This window comes from Chionomys nivalis, chromosome 1 (assembly GCF_950005125.1).
Source record: "Chionomys nivalis chromosome 1, mChiNiv1.1, whole genome shotgun sequence".
NCBI classification, from domain to species: Eukaryota; Metazoa; Chordata; class Mammalia; order Rodentia; family Cricetidae; genus Chionomys; species Chionomys nivalis.
In genome coordinates, this window is record NC_080086.1 from 110,508,362 (window position 1) to 110,529,009 (window position 20,648).

At 40.1% G+C, this 20,648-nt stretch overlaps 1 protein-coding gene across 1 annotated transcript in view; it reads right to left on the minus strand.

Moving 5' to 3' along the window:
- Nucleotides 1-411: 411 nt before the first annotated feature.
- Nucleotides 412-20,648, minus strand: part of LOC130881426 (zinc finger protein 670-like) — a 44,375-nt gene continuing 24,138 nt past the window's right edge. The window contains exons 3-7 of the mRNA XM_057781049.1: nucleotides 3,700-3,826; nucleotides 3,059-3,116; nucleotides 1,695-1,800; nucleotides 833-1,521; nucleotides 412-748 (exon numbers count right to left, since the gene is read on the minus strand). Of these exons, the coding sequence (XP_057637032.1) occupies nucleotides 412-748; nucleotides 833-1,521; nucleotides 1,695-1,800; nucleotides 3,059-3,116; nucleotides 3,700-3,826 (1,317 nt within the window). The remainder of the gene's footprint in view (nucleotides 749-832; nucleotides 1,522-1,694; nucleotides 1,801-3,058; nucleotides 3,117-3,699; nucleotides 3,827-20,648) is intronic.

Sequence of the window (20,648 nt, forward strand, 5' to 3'; positions counted from 1 at the left end):
AAGACTTTTCCCCATGTGAATCTTTTCATGACAGTTCAGGTGATTGGAGCAGGTAAACACTATTTCACACTGCTTAAATGTACACAAATTCTCTTTAATGAGAACTCTTTTCATAAGTCTTACAAGAACTGAAACTGGTATAGGAGTTTTCACAATGCTTACACAAAAAAGGTTTCTCTGCAGTGTGACTCTTTCCACGTCTATTACAACTACTGGGGCTGTTGAATGATATTCCACAATGCTTACATAACAAAGCTTTTGTCAGTGTGAATTATTTCATGAATATTCAGATGCCTACACCAGAAACAGTTTTCTACAATGTTTGCATGTATAAGTCTTCAGTTTCTTTGTAGTGTGACTCCTTTAATGTCTGTTCACCTACTAAATTTGTTGAAGGCTTTCCCACAATGTTCATGCAGGTTTTTCTGCAGTGTGTCTACTTTCATGTTTCTTACGACTATTAGGACTGTTGAAGGCTTTTCCACAATACTTACATGCATAAGGTTTCTCTCCAGTGTGAATATTTTCATGAATGTTTCGAGAAAAAGAACTGGCGAACTTTTTTCCACAATGCTTACATGGATAAGGTTTCTCTGCAGTGTGGGTCCTCTCATGTCTGTTACAATTACTGGCGCTCTTAAAGGCTTTTCCACAATGCTTACATGCATAAGGCCTTTTTCCAGTGTGAATTATTTCATGCCTTTTCAGATTCCTGAGACAGAAAAAGGCTTTTCCACATTGCTTGCAAGTATGATTTCTCTCTGCCGTGTGCATTCTTTCATGAAAATGACAAGCACTGGAAGTGCTGTATGTTTTTCCACAATGCTTACATGCATAAGGTTTCTCTCCAGTGTGAAATCTTTCATGAAGGTTTCGATAAGAAGAACTGGTGAAGTTTTTTCCACAATGCTTACATGCATAAGGTTTCTCTGCAGTGTGGCTCCTCTCATGTGTGTTACAACTACTGTGGTTGTTGAAGGCTTTTCCACAATGCTCACATGCATAAGGTTTCTCTCCAGTGTGAATTCTTTCATGAATGCTTCGATAAGAAGAACTGGTAAAGTTTTTTCCACAATGCTTGCAGGAATAAGGCTTTTGTCCAATGTAACTGCTTTCCTGACTGTGATAATGATTGAATTGGGTAAAGGCTTTTCCATAATGTATAGAAGTATATGGTTTCTCTCCTTTGTGAGTTACTTTTTGTTTCTCAAAACATGTTTTATATTTAAATGTTTTGCCACATTGCCTACAAATGTAACTTTTCTCTTCAATATGACTTTTGTCATGGTTGGTAAGCTCTCTAGAATTAACGAAGGATTCTTCCCAGAGACTACATACATGTTGTTCCACTTCTTTATGGTTTTGTTCATCATTCTGTCTATGTGTGTATCTCATGAAGACATCCTCATTGAGTTTATCTCCAGTATAAGTTCTCTCCTGAGGCTGATCTAAACACAGACTCCTACAGGCTTCTTTACATTGTTTTTTCCTAGGTTTCTCTTCAGGAGAAGTTTCAAGTACCTGAAAAAATTCAGAATAACTGATTACTTTCCAATGTTTTTGATGTTTAAAAGCTTTTGCCACAGCTCCCTTGTACAGTGGTGGTTTTCTCTCCCTTTTTCTCTGAGATACCCATGTAAGGATAAATCACCAATGATATTTGTTACAAGCAAGGGAGTCTTATGAGCTCTTACTCTGGAAGGCAAGTCTTTATTGATCATACACTCTGGACTAGCTTGCTGGTTTTTATCACACTCATTATGACATTCACTTCCATGGTCTTTTTCAACCCTCTGAATTCTGCAAAAAATGAGAAAAGCAATACTTTAGACAAGAGAAATATTGAAGGCTAGGATGTCTGGAACACAACTATAGAATCTCAGAGGGAATAGAATAATGGTATCAATGTCAAGACAAGATGTATTTCATGGTGAGACCCTGCTATGTGTAAAGAAGTCGAGGACTAATGTTGCTTCTATAAGAATTAAAAGGAGCTGTATCACAGGCTTGGATTAAGAACAATTCTCGGTCTTTCAGCAAACCAGACTTAATGACACGGATTCATGTGAAGAGTTCACAAAATCTGATACAGAATTTTATATGAAGAATTTCTTGCATTTTCTGCCTTCCACAAAAGTTTTTGTATAAAAACACAACTCGCATACAAAGATATATAAAATAATCATACAAAACGAGTGAACAGGAAGGAAAAATGTTCATGGATGATAGGGTCTGTCAATTGATAAATGACTCGATCAGACTGGCCTGGAAACAAGTCTGTGAAGCCATTTTCACAGTCCCAATTAAGGGGGGCTGACGATGTTCTGTAGTGTGCCAATGGGCAGGATTTCAGGCTCTGTGTATGAAATGTATCTGCTAATTAGTTTTGACACAAACTAGAACCTCCATTTGGGAAGAATGAAATAGACAGCAAAAAATGACTTTAACAGATTGACATTTAGACATGTCTCTGGCCACTTTGTCTTGATCAATGTGTGATGTGGAGTGGCCCAGTTCATTATGGGTGGTATCCCTTAGAGGGCAAGTAGCTGATTAAGGGATGAAGATCACTCCAGTAAACAGGATTTCCCCATCAATTCTGATTCAGTGCCTGTTTCCAGATTCCTGTCATACTTGAGTTCCTGCCTTGGCTTCCCTTTATGATGGTATTCTGACAAGGAAGTTTGAAACTGTCCTCTACCCCCGAATTCTTTTTTCGTTTGTCACAGAAAAGTAAGCAAACAAAGCACAGTACTAATGCTCAAAGCCTCATAAGTATGAACAGAAAGTAAAACCTTTCACACATGACGGGATGTTTTGTGTAATAATCCAGTGAAAATCTTTTTTCAGCCTCATTATCACGTGACATATTTGCGATAATAATAGATCATAAACATAAAATACTCAAATATTAAATATTAAAGTTCAATGCTCCATTAGAGGAATTTGTGTAAGATCATTTTTCACTTAGTTATATTTGGAGCACTTCACATGTTCTCAGTTGTCCCCTGAGTCCCAAATGTATAATATGATTTATTTTCTAGCGAATATAAATTACCCCATATTCCTGCTGAGACTTTTATAGTCCTCTTCAATATTTTCTTCTAGTGCTTCTTCTACAACAAAATCCAGAGAATACAGTATGACACATTCATATTCAACATAAAAATTATTGCAACCAAAAAAAATATTGCAACCTAGTTCTTATAATATGCACACTAAATAACCACATTTTTAATTTAAGAATTCAATACCAACATAACATGCATAAGCAGGATATGTTGTATGCAGTGAGCTCCTTGTTCATCCAGACCAACCAGAACCACAATTACCATACAGAAACTATATTAATTAAATCACTGCTTAGCCCATTAGCTCTAGATTCTGATTGGCTAATTCTTACATCTTAATTTAAGCTATTTCTATTAATATGTATATCACCATGAGGTCATGGCCTACCAGCAAACCTTTAGCATATGTATGTCCAGCAGCAGATCCATGGAGTCTCCCTGACTCAGCCCTCCTTTCTCACAGTATGCAGTCCAGTCCTCACCACCTACCTAAGTTGTGCCCTGTCAATAGACCAAGGCAGTTTCTTTACTTAGTAATAGTAATCACAGCACACAGAGGGGACGCCCACATCAAGGACACAGTTGTTCAGTAACCGAATAAGCAATGGGAGCATATAGTACTTTTTACCTATGGAGATCAGGTTCAAAAACGTTTCCTTCATTACATCTCTGTAGAGCTTCATTTGACTAGAATCCAACACAGCCCACTCTTCTGAGGTGAAGTTCACTGCCACATCCTCAAATTTTACTGGATCCTATGAGTAAATATATTAATTAGAATGGTTAATTTTCACTGACAGACTGACAGGATACATAATCCTCTTGCATATATGTTCCTGAAGAAACCCCTAAATTATTATATCAATAGGATTTACTGAGGAATATCATGGGATGCTATCTTGATTACTTGATGACCCACTGTCTCATTTACTATTTATTAGTGTGTCACTCACTAGCACACTTCTGAATTTTATGAACTGGACTCTTCAATTGTGACATGAAATAAACTGCTTCTGCCTTATGTCACTTTTCTCATAATAATCTGTGACAGCCATAGGAAAAGCCTGATATAAGGAATAGCAAGGCAGGACATTCAAGCAGAGATAGAGGAGGAAAGAAGGCAGAATCAGGAAGGTGCCATGAAGTTGCTGAAGGAGAAAGATGCCAAAATTTTTCCAGTAAACTACTCCTTCATGGGATACACAGATTAACAGAAATAGATTAGTTTAAAATATAGATTAAACTAATATGAAGTCTGAGCAAATAGGCCAAGGAGTACATAATTAACATTAAGACTCAGAGTGGTTATTTCTTAAGCAGTGGTAGGAGTTCCTGAGTGGGACCTATTGGGTGGAGAGAAACTGGTCCAGGAGGACCAGAGGAATGGACAAAATTTGTAGCTACATAAAGGTGCCCATTGTTTGTCCACATACATCTACGTAAAGCCTAAGAAAGCTTTAAAAAGGGGCTTCTAGACCCACAAATGCAGGAGTCAACTGAAGCTTCTTGGTAGACACAATGTTTCAGAGAGCCTCTGCTTGCTGGTGGTTAAAGAGACACTTCTCCTTTACTACATGGCATCCAGGATCATGCTGGTGTCAGGAATGGCTCTGGCCTTTTTGGGAGGTCCTAGTGTGGATCATTTATGGAGTTTGTGAGAAGCTTGAAGCAAGTGCTTGCTGGAGCTGTGGTGGTGAACATGGTTTGCAGAGCTAGTGGTAAATTTGTCTCCACCATATTGAAAGGCTGAGAGAGGGGAGTCAGCATCCAGGGTATCAGCCACCATACTCCTTACCATAAAAGAAAACAAAACAATACAAAACACTCCTGCTGTGGGAGTTCCTTCTTCTCCTTCAGCCAATAGCCTTTAAGATACCAGCAGACATGGGCGTGGTCTCTTATACTATAAATGCAGCTGTAAAGCCTGTGCTTGCTCTCTTGCTTCCAGCTATTGCATCCAGCTGTAAGACTCTGTACCTGTTTCCCATTTATGCAGAGGACTGTGACTTAGGACAGTGATCTGTAGGTCTCCCCTAAATAAATAACCCTTTATTATTCAGAATTCTGAACTTGTGTGGGATTATTTTGTGACTTCTACCAACAAACAGTGTAGAACATGGGGAAAGTGCATCCACAGAAAACCTGAGAGAGCTTGGGAATAGAGTTAAGCATGGCTTCTTGGTAGCAGCAATTTCTTGGGTGGGCTCTGTTTGCTAAAGGCAATTGTGTGCCATTTAATAGAAGCCTCTTGATTCAGCTTTAGCTTGAAAACTTTGTAGCCCTTTTAAGAGGTCCTGCCAGGAAACACTTAAATTGTGTTGAGGAAAAGCTGACCACATGTTTTATGATGGTGGCAGAGACTTTAAATGCCATAGAGTTGCCACAATAAACATGACTGATGCTGGGATCTCCTCCACGAGGCTGGAATCTCAGAAAGCTTAGTAATGGCCTGGATCCAGTCATCAAAGCCCAAACTTTCATCCTAGCCATATCACTCAGCAAATTAAAGACAAATGTGTTCAGAAAAAGAGAGATATACAGTAAAGATAGATTCGAAGACCAAGATAACCACAAAACCATTTACTGTGTGTTTAAAAATATATGTAGGCTTCGGAGAGAAAAGGATAAAGTCTTTAAAAGAAAATAAGAAAAAAAAGAGAGTAACTGGGCAGTTGTGGCGCACGCTCCTAATGCAAGCACTTGGGAGGCAGGGGCAGGCAGATCTCTGTAAGTTAGTGGCCAGCCAGGTCTGCAAGAGCTAGTTCCAGGACAGGCTCCAAAGCTACAGAGAAGCCTTGTCATAAGAAAACAAAACAACCCATCTACTAAAGACCATTTGTAATTATACAAAACAGCAATGTTGAAACTTAAACATTATTTTACTTTTACAGGATCCCATAGAAAAAAACATCTCCCCTATGACAGAAGGAAACAATTCTAGAAAGCAACATCCCTTCTCACAACAAAGTTTGTCCTCATGGGTAAAGACAACATTTAGGGGTTGAATATTATTCGAATAGGGTTAAGGCTGGAGTGGAAATTATGTATGCCTAAAAATAATGGTAATAGGTAGTTTAGTATATGCTTACACTAATAATAGTAATAAGAGTGAGTAATAGAGTAACTACTTGTGAGTTATTATTTATATGCAATTTACACTGGTATATATATTGATACAACTTCAAATTCTATTTGTTAGTTCTGTTTACAATATTTGCACACTATGCAAGTTATTTTGTCATATTGTATTTGTATGCATGCATGGTTCTGTCTTAGATTTTCTGTATATTGATACAATTTTAGGATATATTTATCATATTGCATTATGTATTTCTACCTCTGATTAAGATATTTATATATCATTTACATCTGATGTCATTATCATCCCTTACTGCACAGTTTAAAGATTTTTAATATTCTGATATGAACTCTTAACCTTTAAGTTATATAGTTAGTAAGTATCATCGGTCATTAGTCATATTTGTTATTCTTTTAGTCAGACTAATTAGATTCTTAAGATACATAGAGATTCTATTCTGCATAGACAGGTAACCTTCAGCCACCTCAAAGTTCTGTAGAATGTCATTTAAATAACTTAGGATTCTGTTGACATGAAGCATGATTGCTCCTGGCAGCACCAATCTATCCCCAAGAGAGTGTTGAGCACCAAAGACACTCTACTTGGAATTTTGTATTTTTCTTGGCTCAACTGGCCTTTGGGCAAGGAACTGCCCATCCCTCGACCACTGACAGTGCACGATGTCCAGACTGGACAAGCAGGATACAAGAAAATAGACTGCCAAATCTTGCCAAGACAGGGTAAGACGGTTTTGATAATTTTCCTGCCTCTGAAAATGATCTGTCAGTTACTCTAGGCCTTAGCCAAAGTTGGGGGCTTCAATGTTGCAAATGAGACTTTGGGTGATTGCTAAAGGTAGCCAGTTGTCTCTGTCATCGACTGCACATTTTGGAAGCTGCTTGATTGCACTTCCTGCCTACTCCAGTAATGTAATCTCCCTTCTCAAGCCTTTGATGAGGTTGAAGATTAGATAGTAATAGTTACTACCCTCTTATGACTACCCAAGCCATTTCCAATACAAGACTTAGATTCCTTAGAATACAATGTTTATTAAAACATTTAGCATACATTCCTTGCTTAACATTGTTTATGTTGGTTATAATTCTAATATTATACGTGATATCCCCTCCTAGTGTATATAGTTTTGTATTGGGTTTGGAACTCTCTTATTTAAACAAAAGGGAGAGGTTCTGTGTGAGCTCCTTCTGCTCCTCCAGCCAACAGCCTTTAAGAAACCAGCCAACTTGGGCATGGTCTCTTATACTATAAATGCAGCTGTAAAGCCTATGCTTGCCCTCTTGCTTCCAAATATAGCTTCTGGCTGCTAGACTCTGTTCCTGTTTCCTATTTGTGCAGAGAACTAGGATCTAGGACAGTGATCAGCAAGGCACCCCTAAATAAATAACCCTTTATTTTTCATAATTCTGAACCAGTGTGGAATTATTTGTGACTTCTGCCAACACACTACTAGTCGGAAAAGGAATTCAGATATACAATAGGACAGACTCAGATATAAAAGACCTCTAAACAAAACACAGTGTGTGCTTAAAATATTTGCACAGGCTTGGGAAAGAGAGAAAAAGAGAGTAGATGTTCCAACAACAGAAATGCTATAATCTATATTACAGACATAGATCAAAGAGGTTCATTGGGAATAAGAACTCTGTCAGTAACTGGAGTAAGGGAATACCCTTACTCTAGTTATGATCATCATCAAGAACATGACTTCATCCTGTCATATATGAGAGAAATAAATAAACTTGAATATAAAAACATTTTAAAATCTTGACTGATAAAGATTTTCTCAATATTTCCATTTTAGTAATTGCAAAGACTAAAGGATAATCTCTGAGATGAGGGCCTTGTTCACCATAATGAAATTATACCCTTCCATCAAGTTGTTGTGTCCTGAGAGAAATAGGGATCTGATACTCTTTATAGACTCAGAACTGAGATGATTAATCCAAAACATAATGATCAATAGTTTATCTAACTTTTATAAAAAGAAGATTCAATTACACTATTATGTAGAAGAAATTAAGGTCAACCTGGAAATTTGAATTAAATTAAATTTAATATAATCACTTAATAATCAGACAAAAAGTACAATGGAACCAATGAGAAAAAAGCACATGTAAGATACTCCCCGGGCTCCCTGCAGGGGCTCTACCCCCCCCATACTGCCTCTCTCTTCTTGTCCCACCCAGCTTGCATCCAGAACCCTTCTTCCTTCTGTCCCCTTTCCTCTTTGGGCACATAACACCATCCAGCTCAGTCTGTCTGGCGCTGGGGGCAAATCCTCAGGGCAAGTAGGCAGGCGAGACCTCCTTTGTCTCACTGGCCCGCCTGCACCAACCAAGGTAGGTGCTTTGTTTACGAACTACCCAACCTGCAGGGAGATCTGATCTCGGCACCAGGAGAGACAGCAGTGCGGTGAGTTTGTGACCAGCGGCGGCGGAAGCAGCCCTGGACAGGGAACTCTGAAGTTCCTCATCCCCCTCCCTATACTCCCCGGGCTCCCTGCAGGGGCTCTACCCCCCCATACTGCCTCTCTCTTCTTGTCCCACCCAGCTTGCATCCAGAACCCTTCTTCCTTCTGCCCCCTTTCCTCTTTGGGCACATAACACCATCCAGCTCAGTCTGTCTGGCGCTGGGGGCAAATCCTCAGGGCAAGTAGGCAGGCGAGACCTCCTTTGTCTCACTGGCCCGCCTGCACCAACCAAGGTAGGCGCTTTGTTTACGAACTACCCAACCTGCACGGAGATCTGATCTCGGCACCAGGAGAGACAGCAGTGCGGTGAGTTTGTGACCAGCGGCGGCGGAAGCAGCCCTGGACAGGGAACTCTGAAGTTCCTCATCCCCCTCCCTATACTCCCTGGGCTCCCTGCAGGGGCTCTACCCCCCCATACTGCCTCTCTCTTCTTGTCCCACCCAGCTTGCATCCAGAACCCTTCTTCCTTCTGCCCCCTTTCCTCTTTGGGCACATAACACCATCCAGCTCAGTCTGTCTGGCGCTGGGGGCAAATCCTCAGGGCAAGTAGGCAGGCGAGACTTCCTTTGTTTCACTGGCCTGCCTGCAACAAGCAAGGAGAGACATCACTAGAACACCAGGAGAGCTAGCACTGCAGAGAGCCATCACTGGGAAGGTACATCAGTAGGCAAGGAGACCTGATCCGGTAAAAGAAGATCCAGAGGGGAGGAATCGGAGAAAGAGATGGGCAGGCGCCAATGCAAGAATTCACCTAACAATCTGAAAAACTATATGAAACCACCAGAACCCAGCGACCTCCCAACAGGTGGACATGAACACCTTAATCATGAAGAAGTAGATAAAATTGACTTTATGAAAGTGATTGACGCCCTTAAACAACATGTAAAAAATGCCCTTATAGAAATGGATGAGAAGTATAACAGAAAGTTTGAAGAATTGAGTAAATCAGTGAATGATACCCTAGGAAACCAAGGAAAAACAATCAAACAGATAATGGAAACAGTTCAAGACTTAAAAACTGAAATGGAGGCAAAGAAGAAAACACAAACAGAAGGCCAGCTGGACAGGGAAAATCTAGGTAAACGAATAGAGACTACAGAAGCAAGCATAACCAACAGAATACAAGAGATAGAAGAAAGAATCTCAGATTCTGAAGATACCATAGAGAAAATAAACACGCTGATCAAAGAAAACAGCAAGGCCAACAAATTCTCATCACAAAACATTCAGGAAATATGGGACACAATAAAAAGACCAAACCTAAGAATAATAGGAATAGAAGAAGGAGAAGAAGCGCAGCTCAATGGTCCAGAAAATATATTTAATAAAATTATAGAAGAAAACTTTCCCAATCTAAAGAAAGATATACCTATGAAGGTTCAAGAAGCATACAGAACACCGAATAGGCTGGATCAAAAAAAAACATCCTCTCGCCATATAATAATCAAAACACAAAGCATACAGAATAAAGAAAGAATACTAAGAGCAGCAAAGGAAAAAGGCCAAGTTACTTATAAAGGTAAACCTATCAGACTTACACCTGACTTCTCTATGGAAACCATGAAAGCCAGAAGGTCCTGGATAGATGTACTGCAGAAACTAAGAGACCATGGATGCAAGCCCAGACTACTATACCCAGCCAAGCTTTCGTTCACTATAAATGGAGAAAACAAAATTTTCCAGGATAAAAACAAATTTAAACACTATGTAGCCACAATTCCAGCCTTACAGAAAGTAATAGAAGGAAAATCACTAACCAAGGAGTCCAACAATGACCACAATATCTCAGACAACTAGAGACCCTTCACCAGCGCAACACAAAGAAGGGGAACACACAAAATTTACAACTTAAAAAATGACCGGAGTTAACAACCACTGGTCATTAATATCACTTAATGTCAATGGACTCAACTCTCCTATAAAAAGGCACAGACTAAGAGATTGGATACGAAAACAGGATCCAACATTCTGCTGTTTACAAGAAACACACCTCAACCACAAAGACAGGCACCTACTCAGAGTAAAGGGTTGGGATAAGGCTTATCAAGTAAATGGACCTAAGAAACAAGCAGGGGTGGCCATACTAATTTCTAACAAAGTTGACTTCACACTTAAATCAATCAGGAGAGATGGAGAGGGACATTTTCTACTCATAACAGGAACAATTCATCAGGATGAAGTCTCAATCCTGAATATCTATGCCCCTAATATAAAAGCACCCACGTACATAAAAGAAACATTGTTAAAACTCAAGGCAGCCATCAAACCGCACACATTAATAGTAGGAGACTTTAATACTCCTCTCTTACCAATGGACAGGTCAATTAGACAGAAACCTAACAGAGAAATAAGAGAATTAATGGAGGTAATGAATCAAATGGACTTAACAGACATCTATAGAATATTCCACCCAAATAGGAAAGAATATACCTTCTTCTCTGCAGCTCATGGAACCTTCTCAAAAATCGACCACATACTCGGTAACAAAGCAAACATCCACAGTTACAAAAAAATATTAATAACCACCTGTATCTTATCAGATCACCATGGATTAAAGCTAGAATTCAGCAACAATGCTACCCCCAGAAAGCCTACAAACTCATGGAAACTGAATAGTCAACTACTGAACCATACCTGGATTAAGGAAGAAATAAAGAAAGAAATTAAACTCTTCCTTGAAGACAATGAAAATAAAGAAACAACATACTCAAACCTATGGGACACTATGAAAGCAGTTCTGAGAGGAAAGTTCATAGCACTAACTGCCCACTTAAAGAAAACAGAGAAAGCACACATTGGAGACTTAACAGCCCACCTGAAAGCTCTAGAAAAAAAAGAAGCAGACTCACCTAGAAGGGGTAGAAGACTGGAAATAATCAAACTGAGGGCTGAAATCAACAAAATAGAGACACAGAAAACAATTGAAAGAATCAATAAATCAAAAAGCTGGTTCCTGGAGAAAATCAACAAGATTGATAAACCCCTATCCAAACTAATCAAATGGCAGAGAGAGAATTTGCAAATTAATAAGATCAGAAATGAAAAGGGAGACATAACCACAGACACAGAGGAAATTCAGAGAATCATTAGATCTTACTACAAAAGCCTGTATGCCACAAAACTGGAAAATGTAAAAGAAATGGACGCCTTTTTAGATAAATACCATTTACCAAAGTTAAACCAGGACCAGGTGAACAACCTAAATAGACCTGTTAGTCGTGAAGAATTAGAAGCTGTTATCAAAAACCTCCCTTCCAAAAAAAGTCCAGGACCAGATGGTTTCAATGCGGAATTCTACCAGAACTTCCAAGAAGACCTAATACCTATTCTCCTTAATGTATTTCACAATATAGAAACAGAAGAGTCATTGCCAAATTCCTTTTATGAAGCTACAGTAACTCTGATACCAAAACCACACAAAGACCCAACCAAGAAAGAGAATTACAGGCCAATCTCACTCATGAACATCGATGCAAAAATCCTCAACAAAATTCTGGCAAACCGAATCCAAGATCACATTAGAAAAATTATCCATTATGATCAAGTAGGCTTCATACCAGAGATGCAGGGCTGGTTTAACATACGCAAATCTATCAATGTAATCCATCATATAAATAAACTGAAAGAAAAAAAACCATATGATCGTTTCATTAGATGCTGAAAAAGCATTTGACAAAATTCAACATCCCTTTATGATAAAAGTCTTGGAGAGATTAGGGATACAAGGGTCATACCTAAATATAATTAAAGCTATATACAGCAAGCCGACAGCTAATATCAAATTAAATGGAGAGAAACTTAAAGCCATCCCACTAAAATCAGGAACACGCCAAGGCTGTCCACTCTCTCCATACCTCTTCAATATAGTTCTCGAAGTTTTAGCAATAGCAATAAGACAACATAAGGGGATAAAGGGGATTCAAATTGGAAAGGAAGAAGTTAAACTTGCATTATTTGCAGATGATATGATAGTGTACATGAGCGACCCCAAAAACTCCTCCAAAGAACTCCTACAGCTGATAAACGCCTTTAGTAATGTGGCAGGATACAAGATCAACTCCAAAAAATCAGTCGCCCTCTTATACACAAAGGATCTGGAAGCAGAGAGAGAAATAAGAGAATCATCACCTTTCACGATAGCCACAAACAGCATAAAATATCTTGGGGTAACTCTAACCAAGGAAGTGAAAGATCTATTTGACAAAAACTTTAAGGCATTGAAGAAAGAAATTGAAGAGGATACCAGAAAATGGAAGGATCTCCCTTGCTCTTGGATGGGGAGAATCAACATAGTAAAAATGGCAATTCTACCAAGGGCAATTTATAGATTCAATGCAATCCCCATTAAAATCCCATCAAAATTCTTCACAGATCTTGAAAGGACAATAATCAACTTTATATGGAGAAACAAAAAACCCAGGATAGCCAAAACAATCTTATACAATAAAGGAACTTCTGGAGGCATTACCATCCGTGACTTCAAACTCTATTACAGAGCTACAGTAATGAAAACAGCGTGGTACTGGCATAAAAACAGAGAAGTAGACCAATGGAATCGTATAGAAGACCCGGATTTTAACCTACAAACCTATGAACAACTGATTTTCGATAAAGGAGCTAAAAGTATACAATGGAAGAAAGAAAGCATCTTCAACAAATGGTGCTGGCACAATTGGATGTCAACCTGTAGAAGAATGAAAATAGACCCATATCTATCACCATGCACAAAACTCAAGTCCAAATGGATCAAAGACCTCAATATCAATCTGAACACACTGAACCTGATAGAAGAGAAAATGGGAAGTACCCTACAACATATGGGCACTGGAGATCGCTTCCTATGTATAACCCCAGCAGCACAGACATTAAGGGCAACATTGAATAAATGGGACCTCCTGAAACTGAGAAGCTTCTGTAAAGCAAAGGACACTGTCATTAAGACAAAAAGGCAGCCTACTGACTGGGAGAAGATCTTCACCAACCCCGCAACAGACAAAGGTCTGATCTCCAAAATATATAAAGAACTCAAGAAACTAGACTTTAAAAGGATAATTAACCCAATTAAAAAATGGGGCACTGAACTGAACAGAGAATTCTCAACAGAAGAAGTTAAAATGGCCAAAAGATACTTAAGGTCATGCTCAACCTCCTTAGCGATCAGAGAAATGCAAATCAAAACAACTTTGAGATATCATCTTACACCTGTCAGAATGGCTAAAATCAAAAACACCAAGGATAGCCTTTGCTGGAGAGGTTGTGGAGAAAGGGGTACCCTCATCCATTGCTGGTGGGACTGCAAACTTGTGCAACCACTTTGGAAATCAGTGTGGCGGTTTCTCAGAAAAATTGGGATCAACCTACCCCTGGACCCAGCAATACCACTCTTGGGAATATACCCAAGAGATGCCCTATCATATGACAAAAGCATTTGTCCAACTATGTTCATAGCAGCATTATTTGTAATAGCCAGAACCTGGAAGCAACCTAGATGCCCTTCAATGGAAGAATGGATGAAGAAAGTGTGGAATATATACACATTAGAGTACTACTCTGCGGTAAAAAACAATGACTTCTCGAATTTTGCATGCAAATGGATGGAAATAGAAAATACGATCCTTAGTGAGGTAACCCAGACCCAAAAAGAAGAACATGGGATGTACTCACTCATAATTGGTTTCTAGCCATGGATAGGGGCCACTGAGTCTATAATTTGTGATCCTAAAGAAGCTAAACAAGAGGGTAAACCCAAGGAAAAACATATAGATATCCTCCCAGCTATGGGAAATAGACATGACTGATGGGCAAAAAATTGGAATCTTGGGGGTGGGGTGGGATGGGGATGAGGGGTGATGGGGAGAGAAAAGGGTGAAGGAGAGGAAGAGGGGAACTGGGGGAATCGGGGTGATTGGGGATAAAGGAAGGTTGGATAGGGGAGCAGGGAAACTCATACCTTAGGTAAGGGAGCCACCTAAGGGGTGGCAAGAGACTTGAACTTGGATTGGCTACCAGATGCCCAGGGCAATGTCCCCAGTTAGTTCATTGGGGCACCTGAGGATAGGGAACCTGAAATGAACCTATCCTATAATCATACTGATGAATATCTTGCATATCGCCATAGAACCTTCATCTAGTGATGGATGGAGATAGAGACAGAGACCCACACTGGAGCACCGGACTGAGCTCCCAAGGTTATAATGAGGAGCAGAAGGAGAGAGAACATGAACAAGGAAGTCAGGACCATGAGGGGTGCACCCAACCACTGAGACAGTGGGGCCGATCTATTGGGAGCTCACCAAGGTCAGCTGGACTGCTACTGAAAAAACATGGGATAAAACCGGACTCTCGGAATGTGGCGGACAATGAGAACTGACGAGAGGCCAAGGAGAATGGCACAGGAACTTTCAACTGGCGATAGATCGAGAGAGAGACAGAGACCCAAATTGGAGCAACGGTCTGAGCTCTTAAGGTCCAAATGAGGAGCAGAAGGAGGGAGAACATGACCAAGGAAATCAGGACCACGAGGCGTGCACCCACCCACTGTGACAGTGGAACTGATCTATTGGGAGCTCTTCAAGGCCAGCTGGACTGGGACTGAATAAGCATGGGTTGAAACTGGACTCTCTGAACATGGCGGACAATGAAGGCTGATGAGAAGCCAAGGACAATGGCACTAGGTTTCGATCCTAATACATGAACTGGCTTTGTGGGAGCTTAGCCTGTTTGGATGCTCACCTTCCTGGGCCTGGATGGAAGTGGGAGTACCTTGGTCTTCCTGTAGGGCAGGGAATTTGGTCTGCTCTTCAGTATCGAGAGGGAGGGGAAATGGACTGGGGGGAGGAGAAGAGGAGGGGGGATGGGGGAGGGGAGTGGGGGGAGGGGGCAAGGTGTGGGAGGAGGGGAGGGAAATGGGAAACGGGGAGCAGTTGGAAATTTTAATTAAAAAAGAATAAAAAAAATGGAAGAAAAAAAAAAAAGAATCTATGGCTAGGGAGGTTGTAGGCCCTTCTAATATTTTGTAAGAGGGACATAGTATTAAACTGTATTCTAAAGACTTAAAAAAAAAAAAAAAAGAGGTAACTTCAAAATCATTTAGGAAACGGGCTGATGTTGGGCAATATGTATGATCATTTTCAGCATGTAAATCTAGAGTTCCAGTTCCAAAGCGGCTCACCAGAAAGATTAATGTCTAACTGGAGTTTAAGTTTCCACCTTCATGTGTAACCTCCAGGCAGGGGTTCTTATTTAGGAGAAAATAAACTCTCAATTTTCTCTAAAAAAAAAAAAAAAAAAAAGCACATGTAAACAATACAAATTTAAGGCCGGGCGGTGGTGGCGCACGCCTTTAATCCCAGCACTTGGGAGGCAGAGGCAGGCGGATCTCTGTGAGTTCGAGACCAGCCTGGTCTACAGAGCTAGTTCCAGGACAGGCTCCAAAGCCACAGAGAAACCCTGTCTCGAAAAACCAAAAAAAAAATAAAAATAAAAAATACAAATTTAATTAGGTAAAATGAAGACCATTTTAAAGACAAAGACACTGTACCATTTTCCCATTTTAAAGTAGGCTCTTAGATCATATTTTGCTAATATTTGCCATACTAAATAAATCTGAAGCCTATTCTTTAGAAAATATGAATTTAATCTAAGAAGAAAATCATGGAAGCAAAGACATAGAGCTTAATCTGATTATTGAGCAGACATTAAGCAAGCTGAGTAGACATCACAAGCTTGGTATTTCAATGACTTCTTCCTTTTATTTTAAATTGGACAAGAATAGAACTAGGAAAAACTTGTTAATAAAGAGGTTGGCATGCATAGATGGGCAATTAGTCTTACTTTTTAATGTGGTTAGTTGAAATTTATCATAGCAATGCTAATTATTGTTATGTTAATACATAATAGCATAGTTAATTTTATTCAGTTGGAAACATCCCATTTCTGTCTGACTGAATACTCCGTCAGTTACACAAATAATAATTGTCTATGACAAATATGATCATTGTAGTATTGTAGAAGGTAAATGGACAAACACACAAGGGGGAAAGTGCCCTTATTGAGAAGGAGCTCAATTTCACAAAATATTCTAAAATCTGTATTTCAAATTCTAAAATGCCTCAAACACGTTAGGCCCTGTCAGTCAAAAATTTAGGCAGAAAGGGACTGGGCTCAAGAAAGTCAACCTTAGTTAAGAAGATATTGGCAACTGGTGGCTAAGAGAGTGGGGGCGGGAGGGGACAAGAAAGTCATTTCTTGAAGTAAGGCAGCATGAGTACGTTGCCCATGCCCCTGTGGAGGGCCACACACATTTGGACAGCATTAAATGAACTCAGTTAAAAAAAGAAAAGAAGTAAAAAGAAAAGAAGGAAAACAAAATGAAGGATAGAAGGAAGGAAGGAAGGAAGGAAGGAAGGAAAGAAGGAAAAGAAGGAAAGAAGGAAAGAAGGAAAGAAATTTATGAGTCAGGTGTGCTGGGAGTGTAAGGACTAGATAAAATTAAAATAAGTTCATTGTACTTAATTCCCTATAATAAACATATACTTAAGAAGTTTTGTTGGACTTTTTAATGACAAAACAATAAAACAGAGGTATACAGGACTAGGACACAGGTAAACAGGTGAAAATTTATGAGGCATGCCTGATGATCTCATACTTAAGGTAGAAGAGTGGAAAAAGTGAATACTTCCCCACCATTGCTGGGAGTTTAACCTGCTGCAATCAGGAAGAAAATCAGAGTGAACTTGCCTCAAAAGTAGGAAAGACAAACACAACTTCAGCCGTCATACATCTCTCCACATATAAGGAAAAGAGTCCACACACTATAGCAGATACATGCACTCACGGTCATTGCTGCTCTGGTAGCTAGAAGAAAATCAGCCTGGATGTTTGTCACCTGCTGCTGCTAATGAAGATGTGGCTCATGCACACATTAGATTCCCACTTAGCAAGGAAGAATCTGAAATGAAATCTGCAGAGAAATAGACTTACCTAGACATGTAACTCTAAAGAGCCAGTTTAATCAATGTAAGGATTGGTGGTTCAAGACTTTACTCCCAACAAGCCAGTGACATCTGCAGGAACAGGACTGAGCCAGTGAGCGCCCCTAGACCAGGCTGAAGGCAGGACCTCCAAAGGAGCAGGTAAAGGGAGTGACCACCAAGGAAACAGACTCATGCCAGAGACCTCTGCAGGACCAGGTGAGAGCAAGCAATCTCCTTAGGAGCAGGCCCAAACAACCTCTGGGAACACCAAATGATCTCTGGGTGACTGTGAAGGGTCTAGACCAAGAATGATAATAAAGAAATACAAACATATACACCAAAGATTAGAATATAGAAGCTTAGAATATAGCAAGAAAGACATATAAAGCTGTAATCCTAAGTAAACTACCAACAACTTTCTCAGCAGATCAACAACTTTCTCATCAGATCAACAACTTTCTCAGCAGATCATGGATCATTCACAGGGAGCTATTTTCTCAGATGCTTGGGAAGCCTCCATCACCTTAGGTCATTTTACAACTAGCTGTTCTATTTGCAAGGCCAGAGCTTCTCCCTGCAAACTATGAGTAGTGTCCTGGTCATCCTTGATAAACTACAGATGTGAACTGAGTTAACTTTTAGGAGACAGAGATACATGATGTCTGGGTTAGGAATGATGGGAAACTGGTGCCATCAAAGGGGACGCATGGGACTCCGGTACACACTGCCTAGAGGTACCCGGAGAGACAGTGGACAAGTACAAACACTGGTTTAATTAATGAGCTCTGATAATAGAGGTTGTAAATATGGCAGTCAGTATCTGAGTTTATGCCACATCCACGGCTATCCCGCCTGTGTGACAAAATGCCTCTCAGGTGGTGGCCGTCTCAAAATGAGGGGCTTGTGCTTCCCGGAGCTTGGCCCCCGGCGGTTCCCTGGCAGTCTGCTCAAGTTGAGGTGCCTGATTAGCCTCAATGACCTCATTCACTTTGTTCCTGGCGATGGTTTCTTGCATTGACTCTGCTTCTGTTCTATTTTTCTCTTGACAAAAACTTAATCTGTTCAAGGAACCAGGAAACATTTCCAACGGCTCCTTGAATACGGAGGAACTGATGCGTCAGTTCCCTCCCTTGATCAGGCCATTAATGTTATGATTAAAACTCCAGCTCGCTCTCTGGGGGAATTTATAGATACCCTAGAACAGAAAGAGCTCATGATAGGAGATTTGGTAAAAGATGGGTAAATTATGAAGGAAAATGTATAGAATGGCATGAGTTACCATTTATGGAGAGGCTAGCCAGAATGAGAAACCCCTGGTGCATTTTTGATAGGAAAGAAAGGCAGGCTATTCTTGATAACATGAAGTCAGTCATTCAATATTGGAACAAACCCTGGGGGTGGAATCCTGAAGAATGGTGTTTGGGTTACCTTGGTTACCTTGAGGGCAGATATGATTTAGGGCCATGAGGAAGCACAGTTGGTTTGTGGTGTGAGACGAATTTCACAGAAAAGCTCTGCCCACCTGGCCCTGACCACAAGACTTGCTGAGAATAATTAATTGTTTGTAATCATTTTTCTATGGAAACTTTTATGTCTGCCAACTTCCTTCTGTAATCTCTTAAAAGTGATGCTTGAATTTTAGTAAAGTTGCAGCAGATTCAAATCTCATTAGAGTTGTGTCTGTCTGTCATTCGCAGAATCCTGGGTTCTCCTAAGCCTTCACCCCTGTTCTCCCTCGGTCTCCGATCTCCAAGAGAGTCAGTCCGCGGCAAGTTTAACCCTGAGATAGTGTGAAAACCTTTCTGCTATCTTCTAAGTTCTCAGCCCAAAAACCAATTAATCCTAATTTATTAACCTCCTAATATTACTAGCAGTTCCTTTCCTGACTAATTGCCTTTTTTGTTTGTTTGTTTGTTTTTCTGGCTTTTTTTTTTTGAGACAAGGTTTCTCTGTAGCTTTGGTGACTGTCCTGGAACTAGGTCTTGCAGACCAAGCTGGGATCAAACTCACAGAGATCCGCCTGCCTCTGCCTCCAGAGTGCTGGGCTTAAAGGCGTGGCTACCACTGCCCAGCTTCTTACTAATTGCTAAAGACATCTGTTTTCTTGCATTTAGTGCTTTCTCTGTAATCTCAACTGAAACATATTTCATGATAGCTGCCTAGTTACCAATTGACATAAGAATTCACTCCCCTCTTTTAGAGTCTCCCTTGAATAACTCACTGGTCAGGGCAAGATTGAAAAATTCCTTTGTCCAGACCTAATGTTTGGTGCCCTTAGTATAAAAGGTAGGTTCAGAAACTAGTCTATGGGCCGGGCGGTGGTGGCACATGCCTTTAATCCCAGCACTTGGGAGGCAGAGGCAGGTGGATCTCTGTGAGTTCGAGACCAGCCTGGTCTACAAGAGCTAGTTCCAGGACAGCCTCCAAAACCACAGAGAAACCCTGTCTCGAAAAACCAAAAAAGAAAGAAAGAAACTAGTCTATGCCAGTGTCAGAAGCCTGAACTGTCTGTGGTCTCAGCTAGCTGATAAGCGTCTTTGCCCCGTGGTATTTTATTTTTTTAATTTTTTATTTATTTTTTATTAAGTTTGTTCCTGGTTGTCCTGGAATCTGGTTTCTGGAATAGTTTTCTTTAGGTTTACTAGACTTGGTGGTGTTCTCATCTTTGAACAACCCCACTGGACCCAACAACTGGAACCTGTAGCCCTGACTGCACCATGAGGATCAACCATCTAAGCCTTGAATCCACTGACACCTGGAAGAGTGATCACCACATACATGGCTACAACAACAGTCAGAGGAAACGATGGGAAGACAGGGTAAGAACACACTCCACAACACAAAGAGCATCACGACATAAACAAAAAATAGTGGCTATAAAACAGAAAGACCTGAACACCCAAATATAGATGAAGGAGAAAATGACCTAAAAAAATAACTTTAGGAGAATGTTTGAGGCCCTTGAAGAGAAAATAAAATATTCCCTCAAAGAAATGGAGGAAGAGACAAAGAAAAAATTACAAGAAATCCAC